A 15,671-nucleotide genomic window follows, 5' to 3' on the forward strand; every position below is an offset into this window, starting at 1 on the left:
AAAGTTAATGTGGGCAGCCAAAAATTTTTAGCAATTTTTAGTTAGACGTACGCGTTCCGGTCGTTGGACATATAGGTTCAAGAAAGAGAAATGGGTAGTTTGTAACACATTTATTAAAATTATTACACGAAACGGTGCACAACAACAACAACAATGAAATTATATATGTGCTTATGTTTAAAAGCCGATTTACAGAGACAGCTGTTTAATAATAATTAATAACCTACAATTAATATAGCATTATAGAATATAGTGTATGACTGTGTTGCCATTATAAAATAAAGATATATAAATAACAAAAGAACAAAAAGAACAGTTAAGAAACGTAACAATATGAATAAAAAAAATATTAAAACTTAATATGTAACATACCATTGAACTAAAAATTTTATCAGATATATTTAAAAAAATATATTTATATTTTGATATTTTTATATATAGGAGTAAAGCTTTTATTTATAATAAAGTGCGTTATAGTTGCGCAACACTACTTAACAGTAAAGTGAACATTTATATTTTTTAAAATATTTGATTAAAACGAAAAATGCGAAGCCTATTATAGCTTATTGTACATCAGAATATTTTTTTTGTCTTAATTAGACGTTGACTTGTCTTTAGACATCTCAAATGAAGAACAAAAAAGTGACTCTTAAATATTATGGTATATTTTCCTCGTCAGATAGACGACACGAGTCATTATAAATCAAATATATTTTTATAATGACTGATTAACTTGTCGTGATATAATTAATTATTTTAAAACAACACAAACATATTATATAGTATAGAAAATAACAAAATTCTTAAGCTACACACAGAGGCGATCTTGTTTTATTACGTGGCTATCCTATTTGTTCCACAGGTACATAAATTTTGAATTAATAAAATTTCCAAAGAAAAATAGAATTGATTGCCAAAAAAGCGGTTTGCTATTACAATTTCATTATAAAACCGACGCTGAATCAAAGTTAGAAAGAATAACAATAATTGGGAATTAAATTTCATAATACATATATGTATACATATTTAGAATGTCATTGGGGAAGGTTTAAAAATAATTTATGTATTGTCATGATTAATTTAAATCATGATCTGAAAAAAGGTTAAACAATAATATACAAAAAACCGCTAAAATAGTCGCTTACTAGTCATAAGTAACCGAAGGACATACCTAAGCTATACTACTACGAAGATAATTAAGATATTTTGTAAGGACTTGAATCACATTCAGAGTCCTATATTTGCCAGACTCATAGACATGCATATTTCAGTGTTGCTAGTAGTATCACTAACATCATCAAACTTGTCTTTTAATTAGTAAAATTTTAATTATTGAAGAATAGCAAATGTTCGATAAAATCCTAGAATATATATTTGGTTATGAACACAAATACAGCTAAACTTAAGCCGATGCTGTTGGCTTTAGTGGCTGAGTTGCAGAAATTTAAATTGCAATTGTCAGCGATCAAACCGAAGCGATTCTTGACAAGGTTCCATTCGCACAGACCAACTCGACATCCCTCGAGGTATAAAGGTCTCTCGTTCTCCAAGAATAGCACCTGATATTTGTCGTTAATTTGGAAATTGCTATTTGGTGTGCATCTGAAATTTTTGTTGATTGATATTAATTATAATCTATAAAATACTCATACAAATATTTTAAAAATTATGACTAAACGTCATTTTATATAGAAGACATTATTTTACTAGTTTTTGAAGCAGTTGTATATTTGTAGTTAAGTGAAATAACTTTGAAAGAACCAAAGCTGACATAATTTCTTTTCTCAAAAAAAAAAAAGCATAAAAATTCTATATCCCATAGTCAGAACGACAGCTATAGCGGTAAATGCACATTTATTAACATACTTGTACAGTATAGCAGCAAGATTCGCATTGTACGGTGAAATGCTAGAGGATGTCCAGTGGCGAGCGGTGGCTGTCGGCGTGTGATAGTTGTCGCCCGTGAGCGGCGCGGCGTCACGTCTCGCGCCAAAAGACGTCAACGACAGAAACAACATGGCCGCCTCAGTGAAGTGAACGGTCGCGCGCGGCTGTTGTGGAGTTTCTGAAATATCGTGTTATAAGTTGTTTTAAATAACGAAAATAACTGTGTGTTCTATATAAGATATTACAATTGTTCATATTATGGTGTGTTATAGACATGATGTAATTATGTTGAATAATAAATATTATATATAAAATTTAAATTAATTTCATCCATTCAGGTATCAGTCATCGCTGCAAGGTAAAGATTTCTTGGTTTGCAAAAAACATATCGAAACAAATTAAATTTGTGAACAATTCATTAAATATTAATAATTAAGGCTAACGTTTTAAAAGCATAGCCATGGTAATAAAACAATATTTAGCTTCATTGTAATGGAATAAATGATCAATAGGTTGCGTCTAATAACGAGCTAAAAATTTTCAGGTGCATACAAAATTTATTTAGATTAAGTCTTCGTTTTTCAATTACCTTTCAAAACATGTTTTACCAATGTATATTAAAATTATTGAACATTTCTTTATCATTGGTTTTTTAAAGTGTATAGTTTACTCATCCGTACCATGTTCAACGTGTATTTTAAAGAAGTCCATCATATCCTTGACGCCGGTACATCCTATCTGTTGATTCATGTATGAACCGTAGCCGTATTTGTAATAAGTCTCCAAGTCTTCTGCGTACTCTAGACGCTTCAGATCGTCTTTGGAAAAAACCTGTAATGTTTAATTAACATTGACAAATACATTTTCCTTTGATAGAAATAATATACTCTACTTCTGATATTTGTTAATAAACAACTTGTTTCAGAGGATATGATAATCAGATATATTATATTAATAAGTACCTAGCAGTAGTTTAATTGGGAAATAGCTGTGAGACCAGACCTTTAATCAGAATTGAGTTCCATACTTGAGATTTCAAGGTATTTTATACTTATTCCAAGTTAGCATCGTTATAATACGAAGCGTTTCCCGTTTTTCCTTCGAGGACCTACGCCATACTATAATGTGCGAAGTTTTATGACGGGACAACTATTGACTCTCAGTATTTAGTGTGAAGATGCAAACTTAAAATAAGCTGAGTGCAGACAGTTTTCAATATAAATACTCTCACAAAATACTATCACATATTAAAACCTGATAACTGTAACGCTTAATTTAACGATGCGATCTTCACGTTACAAGACTATTGGTCTCTTTAAATTCATTTATATTTTTAATTTCAAGTTACATAATCTAAAATCATAGTTAAATGCCTACTACTACTAGTTTTTTCATAATTATTACGTATGATAATTTTTAAGTTTAAGGTCCTTAAACTGGTAGCGATTATCAAACAAATTTTGATGTATGAATTTTCATAAAATAATCCTTGTATAGTTTTATAGCCTTTATAATTGTAAGGTTTATTAAAATTTTATACTGACAGCACACCAGGGAGATATTTGTGCCACATTCCAGGCCTTGTTATATCGGCACATGTCGTACGCTCGCTGGACTACCTCACGCTGGACGTCATAGTTGAAGCCCATTCGAAGGGATATGTTGGTTATCATCTGTGAATATAGGAATTTTGTGAAGAAAAACTACCTATGTGTATTCCTTACTTTAGATTAAGAAAAATAAAAGGGGTTATTAGTTTAAAATAAATTACTTTGTTTGCTGAAGTTATTCAACCTTTTTATATAAATGATTTTTTTTTTTATTAGATCACGTTATTTTTTTATACGTTTTTCTTGGTGATATTTATATGACATTAATAAGAATTTGTATTAAATCTAAACAACCCTCACCTCTTTAAATTCTTGTTTTGACTCGAACGTCCGTAACTGTGACAAAGTGTCGTTATTCTCTTCGACTTGTTTGGTCCATGATGGGCAGAATTTATAAGGCTGTAAAATGTTATGCATTCGATACGTGAATTAAAAAAAACACACACACACACAAACCCAATTTTTTAAAACACAAAATGAAGAGTATGTTTCAAAGGACATTCAAAATTCAAATTACATATTGTCTTTATACAATTCGTAAACAAATAATGTATTTTCTTACCCTCAGTAACTTCTCATCGCTTTCCTTCGGTATATCGTAATTGTCTGCCTGAGACCTGAACAGACCTTCGGTGAAAGCGCGGAACGTTGTTTCCGACCGCTGGTCGTTCACAAATTTGAACTGAAAGTGCGAAAATAATGACGTCAAAATATTTCGTGTCTATTGGTATAAAGTCGTAATGGGTCTAACTATTTTAATGATCGAAAGGTTGTTACACTATATTCAAACTAAGTTTTCACAATTTTAAGTTAAGATAATTCGGGTTTCGCATATTTTTCATACTAGTTACTGTGATTTAATATTTCTGGGTAAAAATAACATCTTCGTAATATAAACTGCTATAACATCCAATTAAGGTATCTTTGAAATAAATCTAGCCCTTCCAAAGGTAATATTAGAGAAATATATAAAAATGTATGAATATCTAGAAAATCTGGTTTATTGTCTAGAGATGACCATAGACAAAAAACCGCATCCAATGTCACGTATAGTTTAGCCGACAGATGTCATTTTATATCATTACCGTTTTTATACCAGGAACAAGCAAATAGTCTCACCACTCACCAGAAATGCCAAAGACTTCATCGAGGTAAAAGTTACCAACTTAGTACACAGATTATATTAAATTTATTAATATTTTATCATACTTAGTTGAGCCGCAAAAGATATGAGCAAGCGAAAGTCAAACTATTAATTAGCTTTTTCAGCTTTTGTTAAGCAATATCTGACCAATTTAAACAGATCTCTAAAATTACAATCAGATGTCGCTCTGGTCTTGTGAAAAATGCGCTTCTCCTGCCGCTGTTTTGAAAGTTTAATCATTTGTAGGGAGAAGATACGTGAAACCTCACCTCACGTTAGTTGGCTTTTGTGATTAGAATTAGAGATAAGAGCGAAACCACTCACCAAATAATCGTGTCTATTATCTGTCAGTAGTCCAGGGAACCGTTGTTTCCAAGCTTGTGCCAGCTCCTGAGTGGATATATATCCGTCGCTGGTAAGTTCTCCAGCGAATGTCACGTTCTGACGAGAATTCCATTCCCATCGCTCTAGGAGATTGACGTCCGATGTGCACATACGGATCTAGGAAAATTAATATATGTACTACATTTTATTTTAACTAACTATGCGGTGCCATCGACAATAAACAGTCTTTGCCAACAGAAAGTATTATCAAGTGAAAAATTTGCAGATCTAATTCCATTTGCATATTTTTTCTAAAATACAAAGAAAAAAATTCAGTTCACAAATAACAAACACTATGCCAGTTCTAATGTATATTTTCAAACGAAGGCTCTATATGATTGATGGCTTTCCTGAGATCACATAAATCCTCGCATGCCTTGCTAATATTCTACAAAAAAAATCTCATGTCGTTGATGGTGCGAAATGTGATTTTAATGAGGTTTTTCACATTATCAGATGCGAGCCTCATACCGCCACAATATTACGCCACATAATTTAATCATAAAATGTGACTGACATACTAAATGGAAAAAATTGTTTTAGCGTATAGAATTCCAAAAAAAGTGTTCATGGTCGCTTAAAAAGAAAACAAAAGATCCTAAGGTAGTTCTTTGAGGATGAAATAAATCTGGTATGTTATGATAAACGTAGCATTTACTATTCAATGTAAGTACGTAAGATTTTATAAAATACGCAATAAAGAACCGGTTTTGCAAAGAATTTGTAGTGTGGCTTCGAATGTTTGAAAGATTGCTACGACATGTTAAGGGTTCAGATATGGAAAAAACTCGCTGTGGTATTTGATTTCGATATTAATCCCAAACGAAATACTTACATCATGGACAAGTATAAATAAATTAGAATTACTAATATATTTGGATGGATTAGATTCCATCAGAGCAAAGCCCAGATCATACGCTTTTCCAATACAGGTAATAGTTTTATATATCTTAGATTTCCTTTCTAGGTTTATATGTTTTCCTTCACAGATAAGAATCGAATTAATTTAAATATCAATCGATTGAATACATGAATTTAAAAGTCATTGTATTAAATCAGAGCTTATAGGATATTAAAAACTTCAATTTGATATTTAGTCTAGTTTTGGGATATCTAAGCTGAGTGATCCAAAAGATTGCGTAAGTTATTAGATTTTTTTTAATTTTGTTTGTTTTAAAATTCTCCTAAGTTCTGACTAACGAATAAAACACGAGACATGAAAAATACTTTTAAAACGTTTTGTTAAAAAAATTATTGAAGCTGTTGACAATTTCTTTGGAGAACAAACCTGTACTTACATTAGTGTTCCTAAAGTTGCCATTCTTGTAGTTCGCGATGATATTATTTTTAAGATCTGTTAACTTCTGGAGATCTGGTATTTCGTCTGCCTCGGGATTGTGGGAGCCGTGGCGGTTCAGCAACCAAATTGCGATTGGTTGACAACCTAAAACAGTAGTATTTTAAATGGAATAGGGTAGTGTTCTTCAATGTGCGCCTCCCAGGGAATAGAGACGATCTTTGGAAGAAAGATATACACATATCCTATTTAACAAGAGTGATAATTGACCCTTCTTAAGATTTAATAATTAGAAAATACATTGTCTAAATATATTGAGAAATAACATAAATACCAAGGGGTTATGCCCTAGGTACTGCCTAACTCTTACCACATATGAAATAATCATTCCAGAGACTATGCGATTCCCATATAAGTAACTAAATATTTTAGTAACATTAATTTAACATAATATTATATTAATGGTTTTTTTTTGTTAATAAAATGACAAAGGAGGTTTTAATATAGTATAGAAGTCAACCATAATCATAAAAAGCCGGCCGTTATAACTTATAAATTAATGCAATCACTCCCAAGTTTCGTGAAACGATATCATCAATCAGGTGTACGGTGTACTATCGTCTCGTTAAATTGACATCATTCTTCTATTTAAAATGTGAGCCAATGTTAGTCATTAAATGGCCTTAATGAAATTAACTTCCACCTTAACAGGCTGTGGATTTTAACAGACACTATTATACTATTGAACACTATTAGAAAATTCAAATAATAATAATATATATATCTGAGATATTATTAATCATAACCTTCCAAAATAAGGCAATTGCAATATATTATTTTATTTAGTAAGGTTTTCAGATTTACTACAAACTGTAACGTGATAGAAATTTACATGCCCTTACTACGGCTATAAAATATTTATTATAATTTTTATAAATAAGTCTCTGAATGGATCTATCTAATAAGATTATTACAGGTTTTATATAATAAAACAATATGGTGGTTATTTATTGCTCCATGTAAGTCCCTATACCCACTCAAGTGCATCTAAACGAAACTAGGTCACTCAGCAATAACGACTAGCTTTGCCATGACACTAAAGTAACAATGGCTCAGGCCAGATAAAAGGGATTAGGGACACAAAATGGCGGACTATAAGAAAATATAATCTGTAAATAATAGCATAATCTGTACCAAAAGTTTAGGGTCAAGTCTATGACACGAACATGAGTTCGTATAACGGAACGTCAATTGTTGACGGTTAAAGGCAAAACGTGACTATTGATGTGATAATTCCAAAGGTTTCGACGCCATGTTATGTATTTGCAATTGCTTCTAATTTATCTGTTTCAATAAATAAAAACGTTGTCATTGGTAAAATATTCCACAGTTCCAGCGTGAAGGAAGTCATAGCATAATAACAAAAAAAAATAACTGTACCTTAACGTGGTTTCAGAATTCTTATTAGAGGAATCGTGGGTCTAAACTAGTAATTATAAGGATTTTTTTGTATTTTTTAAATTTACATTTAATATTATACTATTACCGCTTTTGATGATAGTTTTTTTTTATTATTTCGAATTTCAATATGTTTAAACTTATGCAGCCAAAAAATCTAGAGCAATACACTTCATATTGCTTTAATTAGCTATGGTGTGATAATTATTGATTAGCATAGGAATCGATGTGAATTTTGGGAGTAGTTCCCTATAATGAATGCAGGTATTATGTAGTTTTCAAGGTTAAGTACTAGAATAAAGGAAACAAAGATTGTTTTTAAGTGAATCAGAAAAGTTCACGGTTAAATTCAATGATTCATGGGTTGACCCGTGGCAAGACGTAATTATAGAACACGCAATATCATTATCAACAAATTTCTATTTAGTGCAGGAAGTATTGGAGTTAGTGGCATTTTCTTTTTTTTTTAATAAAATACCGAACAGGTTTGGGTTATATTTTTGCATCCATAACGATGAAAATGAGTTTCGATCTTTATTTATATTACACGAAAAATAGTATGTATACATATGTAATTGTAAACAATCTTAACATATTTATTTTATAAAATATTAAGAATTCGTCTATACATCAAAGTAGTTTCTAGAAAATCTCAAAGCAATTTAATGGAATTTTATGTGGCGTATATGTTCATTTTATTTAAATTTTTTACTTCCATAAAATAACTGTCAAGCATTCATATGCATAGGGCGTTCAAGGTTGTAAAACAATGCACATACCATGTTACATAACATGTCAGCTATTGTTGTGATACAAAAGAAATTTTGATAGAATTTCTATTACATAAATAACACATCCAAAATATGTCAGAAACAGGATGTGTCAGTTTGAAAATGTTCTGTTTATGAAAGAATAAAGCTTATGTCACATTTTAATTAATGTCTCCTGGTGAAAAAAACATAGTGATTTAAAATTTTCAGATTAATAATACGAACAAGAATTGTATAATAGTCGTTAATACGTACATTGATTGTATTCAGTTGAACGCATAAATATTAGATATACATAATTGAGAGTCACATTGGCTGTATAAGTCGATAACTTAGATTACATCTAAAACTACTAGAAAATAAACATTACATTTGATTTTTTATTGTGATTTATTAAAAGCTGCGTTCCAAAAAATTATCATCCTTATTTTTTTAATAAGAATGACAAAAGAAATCCGTTATTATTATCTTAATTCACGTCTCATTTTTGAACGTATAAAGATTCACCATGACCAAATCATTTGTTTTTTAATGTTGTTTGTGTTAGGATAGTTAGAAAGTATCTCGGAAAGTCATGCTTTACACGGGTAAGCATTTTAAATTTCATGTGTTTTGATTTAGTTTGTTTTCTATAAGTGATAAAAATATTTTAATACCTACCTTAAAATATTTCAAAAAACAACAGTTTTATTGACATTTATGTCATTTGCGATTTCATTATATTTCATGATATTAATTTAAGTAAATATATATGTATTCCATCATGAATATTTGTGAGTACCGGATGGATTGAATGAATATGTCCATATAAAAATACAACTTTTCTCACGGAGATAGGAACTTCAATAAAAGATTTATACTAGAAATAGACATTAGTAAGGCAACCCACAGCCGGCTGAGGAAACTTCGCCTAAGGAAGCTGTCATTTCCATAGTACCTACTGTTAGATTTATATTGTGGTCAAACAAATAAAGACGGTGACATTGGCAAAATATTCTAAGATTCCAGTGCGAATGAAGCCATATAACACAAAAAAAATCTTGATATTTCACTGACAGTATTTTTTAAAATTTAAAATACGTGTGCCATTTCGGACAACATATATATCAAGAGGTATACAGACGACCTCAAAAAAAACATAAAAAAAGTCTTCCACTCCAAGGCTTCTGAGGAGTTAAAAATAATACTTAAATTTGGAAATTATGAGCTTTCAATGTAAGCTATTTAAGCTAAACATTGTTTCTATGAAGCAGCATACGAAGTCTATAAATGTATTTATATAACGCTGATTACGTGGACCAGTGTACATGAGGTAAGACATATTTTGATGGTGTCCTGGTGTCATGAAACCATTTACGATGTGTCCGTGTTGGACGGGTTCCAGTTTTGTTGGCAATTGATATAACGACGTAATTAAAACCGTCTTGCACCGCTACTGATAAAAGATTACGAGAAGCGGGTACATACGGCGATGCGGGACGTTGTCTATATTAGCTGAGACGCCGACTTTGTTTGTAAAGAAGAGTTTTCTATTATAAATGCAAAACTACTAAAATAAAACCATCTTAACTTACTCCTGATTGTATCATCTATCTGCCAATCAGCCCCGTCGGAACCATTTACACCGTTGCAAATATTTGTCGTAACACACAGATAGACAAATTTTAATATTGGCATGTACCGAATATACATCCACATGCATTAAGTAAAAAAACGGTTATTTAAATATAACAAATGTGTACTAATTTTGGTTATTCAATATGAAAGCGTTTAAAGGTATACTTTTGTAGTAATAGACATTTTTTTAGCTCACAGCACGTAACGGTATATGTTATTTTTGAAGTTTGTATATATTATTTGACTAGACGAAAAATTTTGTTTGAACTGAAATAACGAAATAGCACTTAGCAGTACATATTATAGTTTCAGTTTCGTATTTTGGTAAGTTTTTAATTATAAAAGGTCAAAACAATTGTCGCTTTAACTAAGCAACTAGTCAAATAATACTATGTAATTAACTAAATAAAAACTAACCAACATTTTCCTTATCATACTTTTAAAATTCAGTTCAAAAGCTGTTCGACAAAAAGTATTATAAACACAATTTTCTGGGGACGAATTACGTTTACCATAATTGCTGTAAAAATTATTCGTATTCTTATAAATCAGACTAAATATGTTATTAAATTCATTTGTGTTCATTTTTATTTCAAATATTAAAAATTGATTAAATTCAAATAATACTAATAAAGTAATATAAATATTCCATAGTGTTTTTCTAAATTAGAGCTCTAGAATAGGCTTTAATTTCGTTTACCAGTTCTCTCACCGCACTTCCTGCTTAATTGACATGTCTAAGTAGATTTTGGGTGACGTTAAGTATACTTACCGGGTATATCATGAGCTCTGTTGACCGGAATGCCTTTGTTAGCGAAGGTGTAAGCTGTTTTGGTGCCGAAAAGAAGATAGGGGTCCTCATCAGCGGTCTGGCAAGTTTCCTGGCAATAGGCCAGGCTTGTGAGCGTCAACACGCCGAGGATGAGGCGCATTTTGAGCTGGAATTGTTACAAGTTACATACGACGGAAAAGCAATTTTTTTATGTAACATTTTTTAAAAAAATTTTAAATTTGGAACCTTCCAAATGATTCATGTATTTCTAGATACTAGATATATAAATATGTTTTACGGTGTAACTGTTGTTAAGTCGTTACTAACAAAGGTATTTCAACTATTTTAATAATACTATTATACCGGACTTGTAGGTATATATTTATTGCTATTACACCGGATGAATTGAGAGAGGAAAATTAAGTTTTTCCAAACGAGAGGCACGCTATATAACTTGTGGTGGACTGAATTAATTTAAATGTAGATAATAATATAGTTTCTATAAAGCTCAGTAGTTGTTACAAGTTTTTTCTAATTAACACAATGGTATAAATTATAAAAATCAAAAATTTTAATGAATCTTAAAAGTAGGCTGCTGACTTTACGCATTTACAGTAAATAAATGAGCACGAACGTGATTTTTCTCGGCCATTATTTATAAACAACGCGTCACACCACTATCAGACATATGCCGCAATAAAAAACACAAAAAAAAATACACAAGACACTTCACTTAAAACCAAAAATGCAATTCGTACACTGTAAAATACCTTTTCCGTGTAAACTTTTTTTTAATAGTTCCCGGTAGACATGCGACCTCTGTCATCCGCTAGAACAAACTGGCCGGTTGAAACAGGCTTCGGCTTGTGGCTGTACGCATGTGGTTGTACTACAAAACGTTCACAAAAAAAAAAAAAACAACCAATCGACGGTCCCAATGAATGGACTCAATATAATCATTGTGGACATCGTTTTCCTCTAGTATGGATAAAGAAATGTTCTCAATCCTAATATATTATATATTCACAAGATAAATAAGTTATAAATTATCAAATATCCGGAAATACATAGAATACTTTCAATAATTTTACATACGTACGCCAATAAGCGTTGTTTACAATTTATTGTTGAGGTTTTATTACTAAGTAGTATGTATATCAATATTATTTGACAACCGTCACTATTAATAACTTACTTTTAAAATAACATATATTATTTTATTTTTTTTAATCATATATAGCCGATGACATCATTATCATGAGGCATCTCATGAGCCATGAGGTAATCTTTAAACGAAGGTACTAACACCATAGCTGACCTAATAACTAAGAACTTGAGCCGAATATCCGGTGTATAATTTTATCGTAACCTAAACCGTTGCTCGTTAAAACTTAAGTTACATTTATAATTATGTTATCGTAATGATGATAAATATATTGTTTTTGCTCTAGAATCTTAGAATGATACAACCTTTTTTTGTGAAATGTAAAGGTTGTTATAGTTTTATGTTTAATTATTTATGTTAAAGATCACTTTTATTTTAGTTTCATAACTAAGTAAGATGCAGTTAAAATTAACAAAACTCTATTGTTTTAGTAATCATATGACGTCCACTGCTCGATCTATTTTCCGCGTGATTGTTCTTTGAGACGCCATTAAATGAAATTGTGTGGGAAAATTTCCGTTGTTGTACGATCAGACATTTTCTATTATTTTATATCTGCACAAAACAGATTATTTCAATAAACTCGTTGCATAAAATACTAATAGTATTACTAATGGTAGTACACAAAGATTTATATTTGAAATTTTACATTAAAGGTAATTGTGAATAAAAGAGCCATAATATAAGAAGCTCGCAAACGTTTGTTCGAACGAAATGCATGTTCTAACACAGCGACCTCATTCGCATCTTTCTTAGAAAGTGGGACGGTATAAGCTCATTGTTTCTTTGGATAATGCTGTTTGCATTTCCGAACGATAACGTTGGTATTAAAATAAGTAGATTATTGCGTTAAGTGGCTATTAATTTAATCTATATTTATTTTTACGTCTCCTTAATATCTTGATGTTTTCGCTTATTTTTATTTTGTTTCCTGTGGTTTTTTGTTGTAAAGCCTACTAGACTAGACTACTGAGTTAATTAAGCTATTAAATTTGTAAGCTAATTTTCTATGAATCTAGTTAAATAATTATTGTTATTTAATATTCTATCATCAGATAATTTTAGATCTAGTTTCAGTACCTACGTTTGTGATATATGTATATTTTAAAAACTTCTTTTTCTTTTAGCAACAAGCAAATATCCAATTAATTCTAGTTTCTAACAAAGAAAAATAAACTATTTTTAATAATAGCAGCGATACAATATGCAATATGACAGCGTTTTTATTGCCTATTACCTATCCGATATAGCCTAAAGCTGAAACCTGCAAGCGGCCTCAATTTTCATGTGCATTGACCTGGCAACACTCAATGCAACGTATTGTTATATACAAAAAAAAAATATTACGTATTGTTATGTATGAGGATGATCACAAAACGTTAACACCTTTTATATAATGAATAACAAAAAACCTAGCCTGTTATGTAACATGTATAGGTACGTGTATAATTGTTAAAGATTATTATCGGCTCTATTATGCTCCTGATGTACGTAATGTATTGTTTTTGTAAGTTTTTTTTACTTATAATTTGAGCGAAATTGTATAGAGCGATCTTAAGTATGATTAAATGTTCAAGGTCAATGTTAAGGACATAGTTTTTGTGGAAATGATTATTCGGCTAGCTAATGAAACAAGAAGAAAGATGGCGGTTGGGAAGCATGCTATGAAATGAATACAACACGAAGATTTATATTGATTTATAATAAAGCTGGTCGTGTTTTAATACAGCACTTAAATTGTGTACAGTTTTAAATAAACTCGCTGCAATGTCAAATTAAAAAAAATAGTCTATTGAAAGAAATGCACATTTGTAGAGCCTTAATCAAAAAATTCTTAAATACAAGTATTTTTATAAAAAAAAGAAAGTCACTAATAATGATATTATCTAATTCTGATTTAGGTATAGATAGACAAACAAGGAAACACTCACAAAGACAAAACAATCACATGAAAACGTTGATTGGTCGAAGTACAAGTGTAATTAATTTCGGTGGGCAACTCGTATGTGAAACGTCTATAATTCCAGGCGTGCATAGATTGTGATGACCGATTTGCGCCTGGCGTGAATACTTTTGTTTATCTCCGATGTGGTTTCCAGGACACGACAAGTTTATACTTGTATCAAATTTGGGTGTATTAACCAGACATTAAAAGGAGAACCAGGAACCTTAAACCTGACAGAAGAAAGATAAATAGGGATCGACGTCATCTACCTTAGTCAAGTGTGAAGGAAGTAGTTGATAGGAGCGTGATAATCTAATTTAGAAAGTACCTCAGAGGAGTAGAAATTAATAATAAAAAGTTTTTTTTTTAATAAATCTAAAACTAATAACGTTATTTTGTATTGTTAGTTAATATATAACTTTTAACTTTTAAATACATTCCTCTTATTTTATGAGAAGCAATGTATTTTTTTTTATTAATTCATGCTATGGCTTCATACACACTGATTGAAGTGTAATTTATCAATTTAATTTAAACGTAGTTTTGTTGTAACTGTCAACTTCTGTAACGCGTATTTCATTTAATTCCTTAATATTCTTATTACTTTTTATCATATTAAATAAAACTTTCGTTTAAACGTGAAAAAAGTATTTTACTAGGCTTAAATTTAAATGTATATTTTTTTTATAAAGGTGTCTTTTCATTTTATTATCTATTTAAAATACGTTTTAAGACATGCAAGGGCTGTTTAAATGTTTATTTATTAAATAAATAATTTGAAACTTTTTATGAACCGTATTTATTTAACAAACTAATACTGAATGAGAAATATGAATACAATAAAATATATTTTCATATTAAATGTAATATATGTATATACGTACAAAAAATGTCCACATCAACACACAAAATTTTTAAAACATTAAAAACTTTTACATTTTACGCGTGTTTGTAAATGATTTAAAATAGGCGTTTCAGAATTTATTTCTGTTCATAAATATTCGGTGCATAACGAAAAATACTTTTAATATCAACTGTAATCTTAATGAAAATTGAATAACTATCATTCATAGCCTAATGCTTATGAAATCTTTCGTCCAAATCTCGTTTAAAATTAAAGTAAAAATAGCCTACAAAGTCTTTGATTATTAGATAACAAGTGGCATGATAGAAAGTGCTAGCATAGTTAAAATTTTCGGTTGTGAAAAGTATCTAGCTTAATGAGATCTAACTTCTAAGACTTTCGCGAGTATTCATTGAAATAAAACTAATGTTTTCGGATTTACTAGGTACGCTATTTTAATTATTTTAACTACATACCTGCAGATGTGATCATCGTTGCTGCAAAGTAACAGAAACATCGCGGGTATGTAGTTTTAAAAGTAATAAAATAACGCGCAGTGTCTCCGACTATCTTACTTAGTTTTATTTCAGTATCTAGCTTTCCCGATCGTGTTCTTCCTTCAGCAACTTAAACCGGATAAATATAGGCAGCTATCTCAGACATACACACTTCTTACAAGTAGCATTATAAAAATACTCCTAAAGACCAAGTCAAAATTTTTGCTTGGTTTAATTCCTTGATCACTGTGTAAGGAGTGTTATGAAGTAAAGAGCTATAA

At 30.3% G+C, this 15,671-nt stretch overlaps 1 protein-coding gene across 2 annotated transcripts; it reads right to left on the reverse strand.

Annotated features, from left to right (window-relative positions):
- Window positions 1–95: 95 nt before the first annotated feature.
- On the reverse strand, window positions 96–11,855 carry LOC116772771 (multiple inositol polyphosphate phosphatase 1-like). 2 transcript variants are annotated; one of them, XM_032665080.2, is made up of 10 exons: window positions 11,710–11,855; window positions 10,940–11,105; window positions 6,324–6,469; window positions 4,966–5,142; window positions 4,060–4,179; window positions 3,798–3,896; window positions 3,432–3,560; window positions 2,568–2,718; window positions 1,867–2,065; window positions 96–1,602 (listed from the first exon to the last, which is right to left on the reverse strand). In XM_032665080.2, exons 2-10 carry the CDS (start codon window positions 11,097–11,099, stop codon window positions 1,362–1,364), a joined length of 1,422 nt encoding a protein of 473 aa, XP_032520971.1. In that variant the 5' UTR covers window positions 11,100–11,105; window positions 11,710–11,855; the 3' UTR covers window positions 96–1,361. The 2 variants fall into 2 exon arrangements, with proteins under 2 accessions (XP_032520971.1, XP_032520969.1); XM_032665078.2 differs by having other exon boundaries at window positions 11,574–11,727.
- Window positions 11,856–15,671: the final 3,816 nt, after the last annotated feature.

This window comes from Danaus plexippus, chromosome 8, assembly GCF_018135715.1.
Source record: "Danaus plexippus chromosome 8, MEX_DaPlex, whole genome shotgun sequence".
NCBI classification, from domain to species: Eukaryota; Metazoa; Arthropoda; class Insecta; order Lepidoptera; family Nymphalidae; genus Danaus; species Danaus plexippus.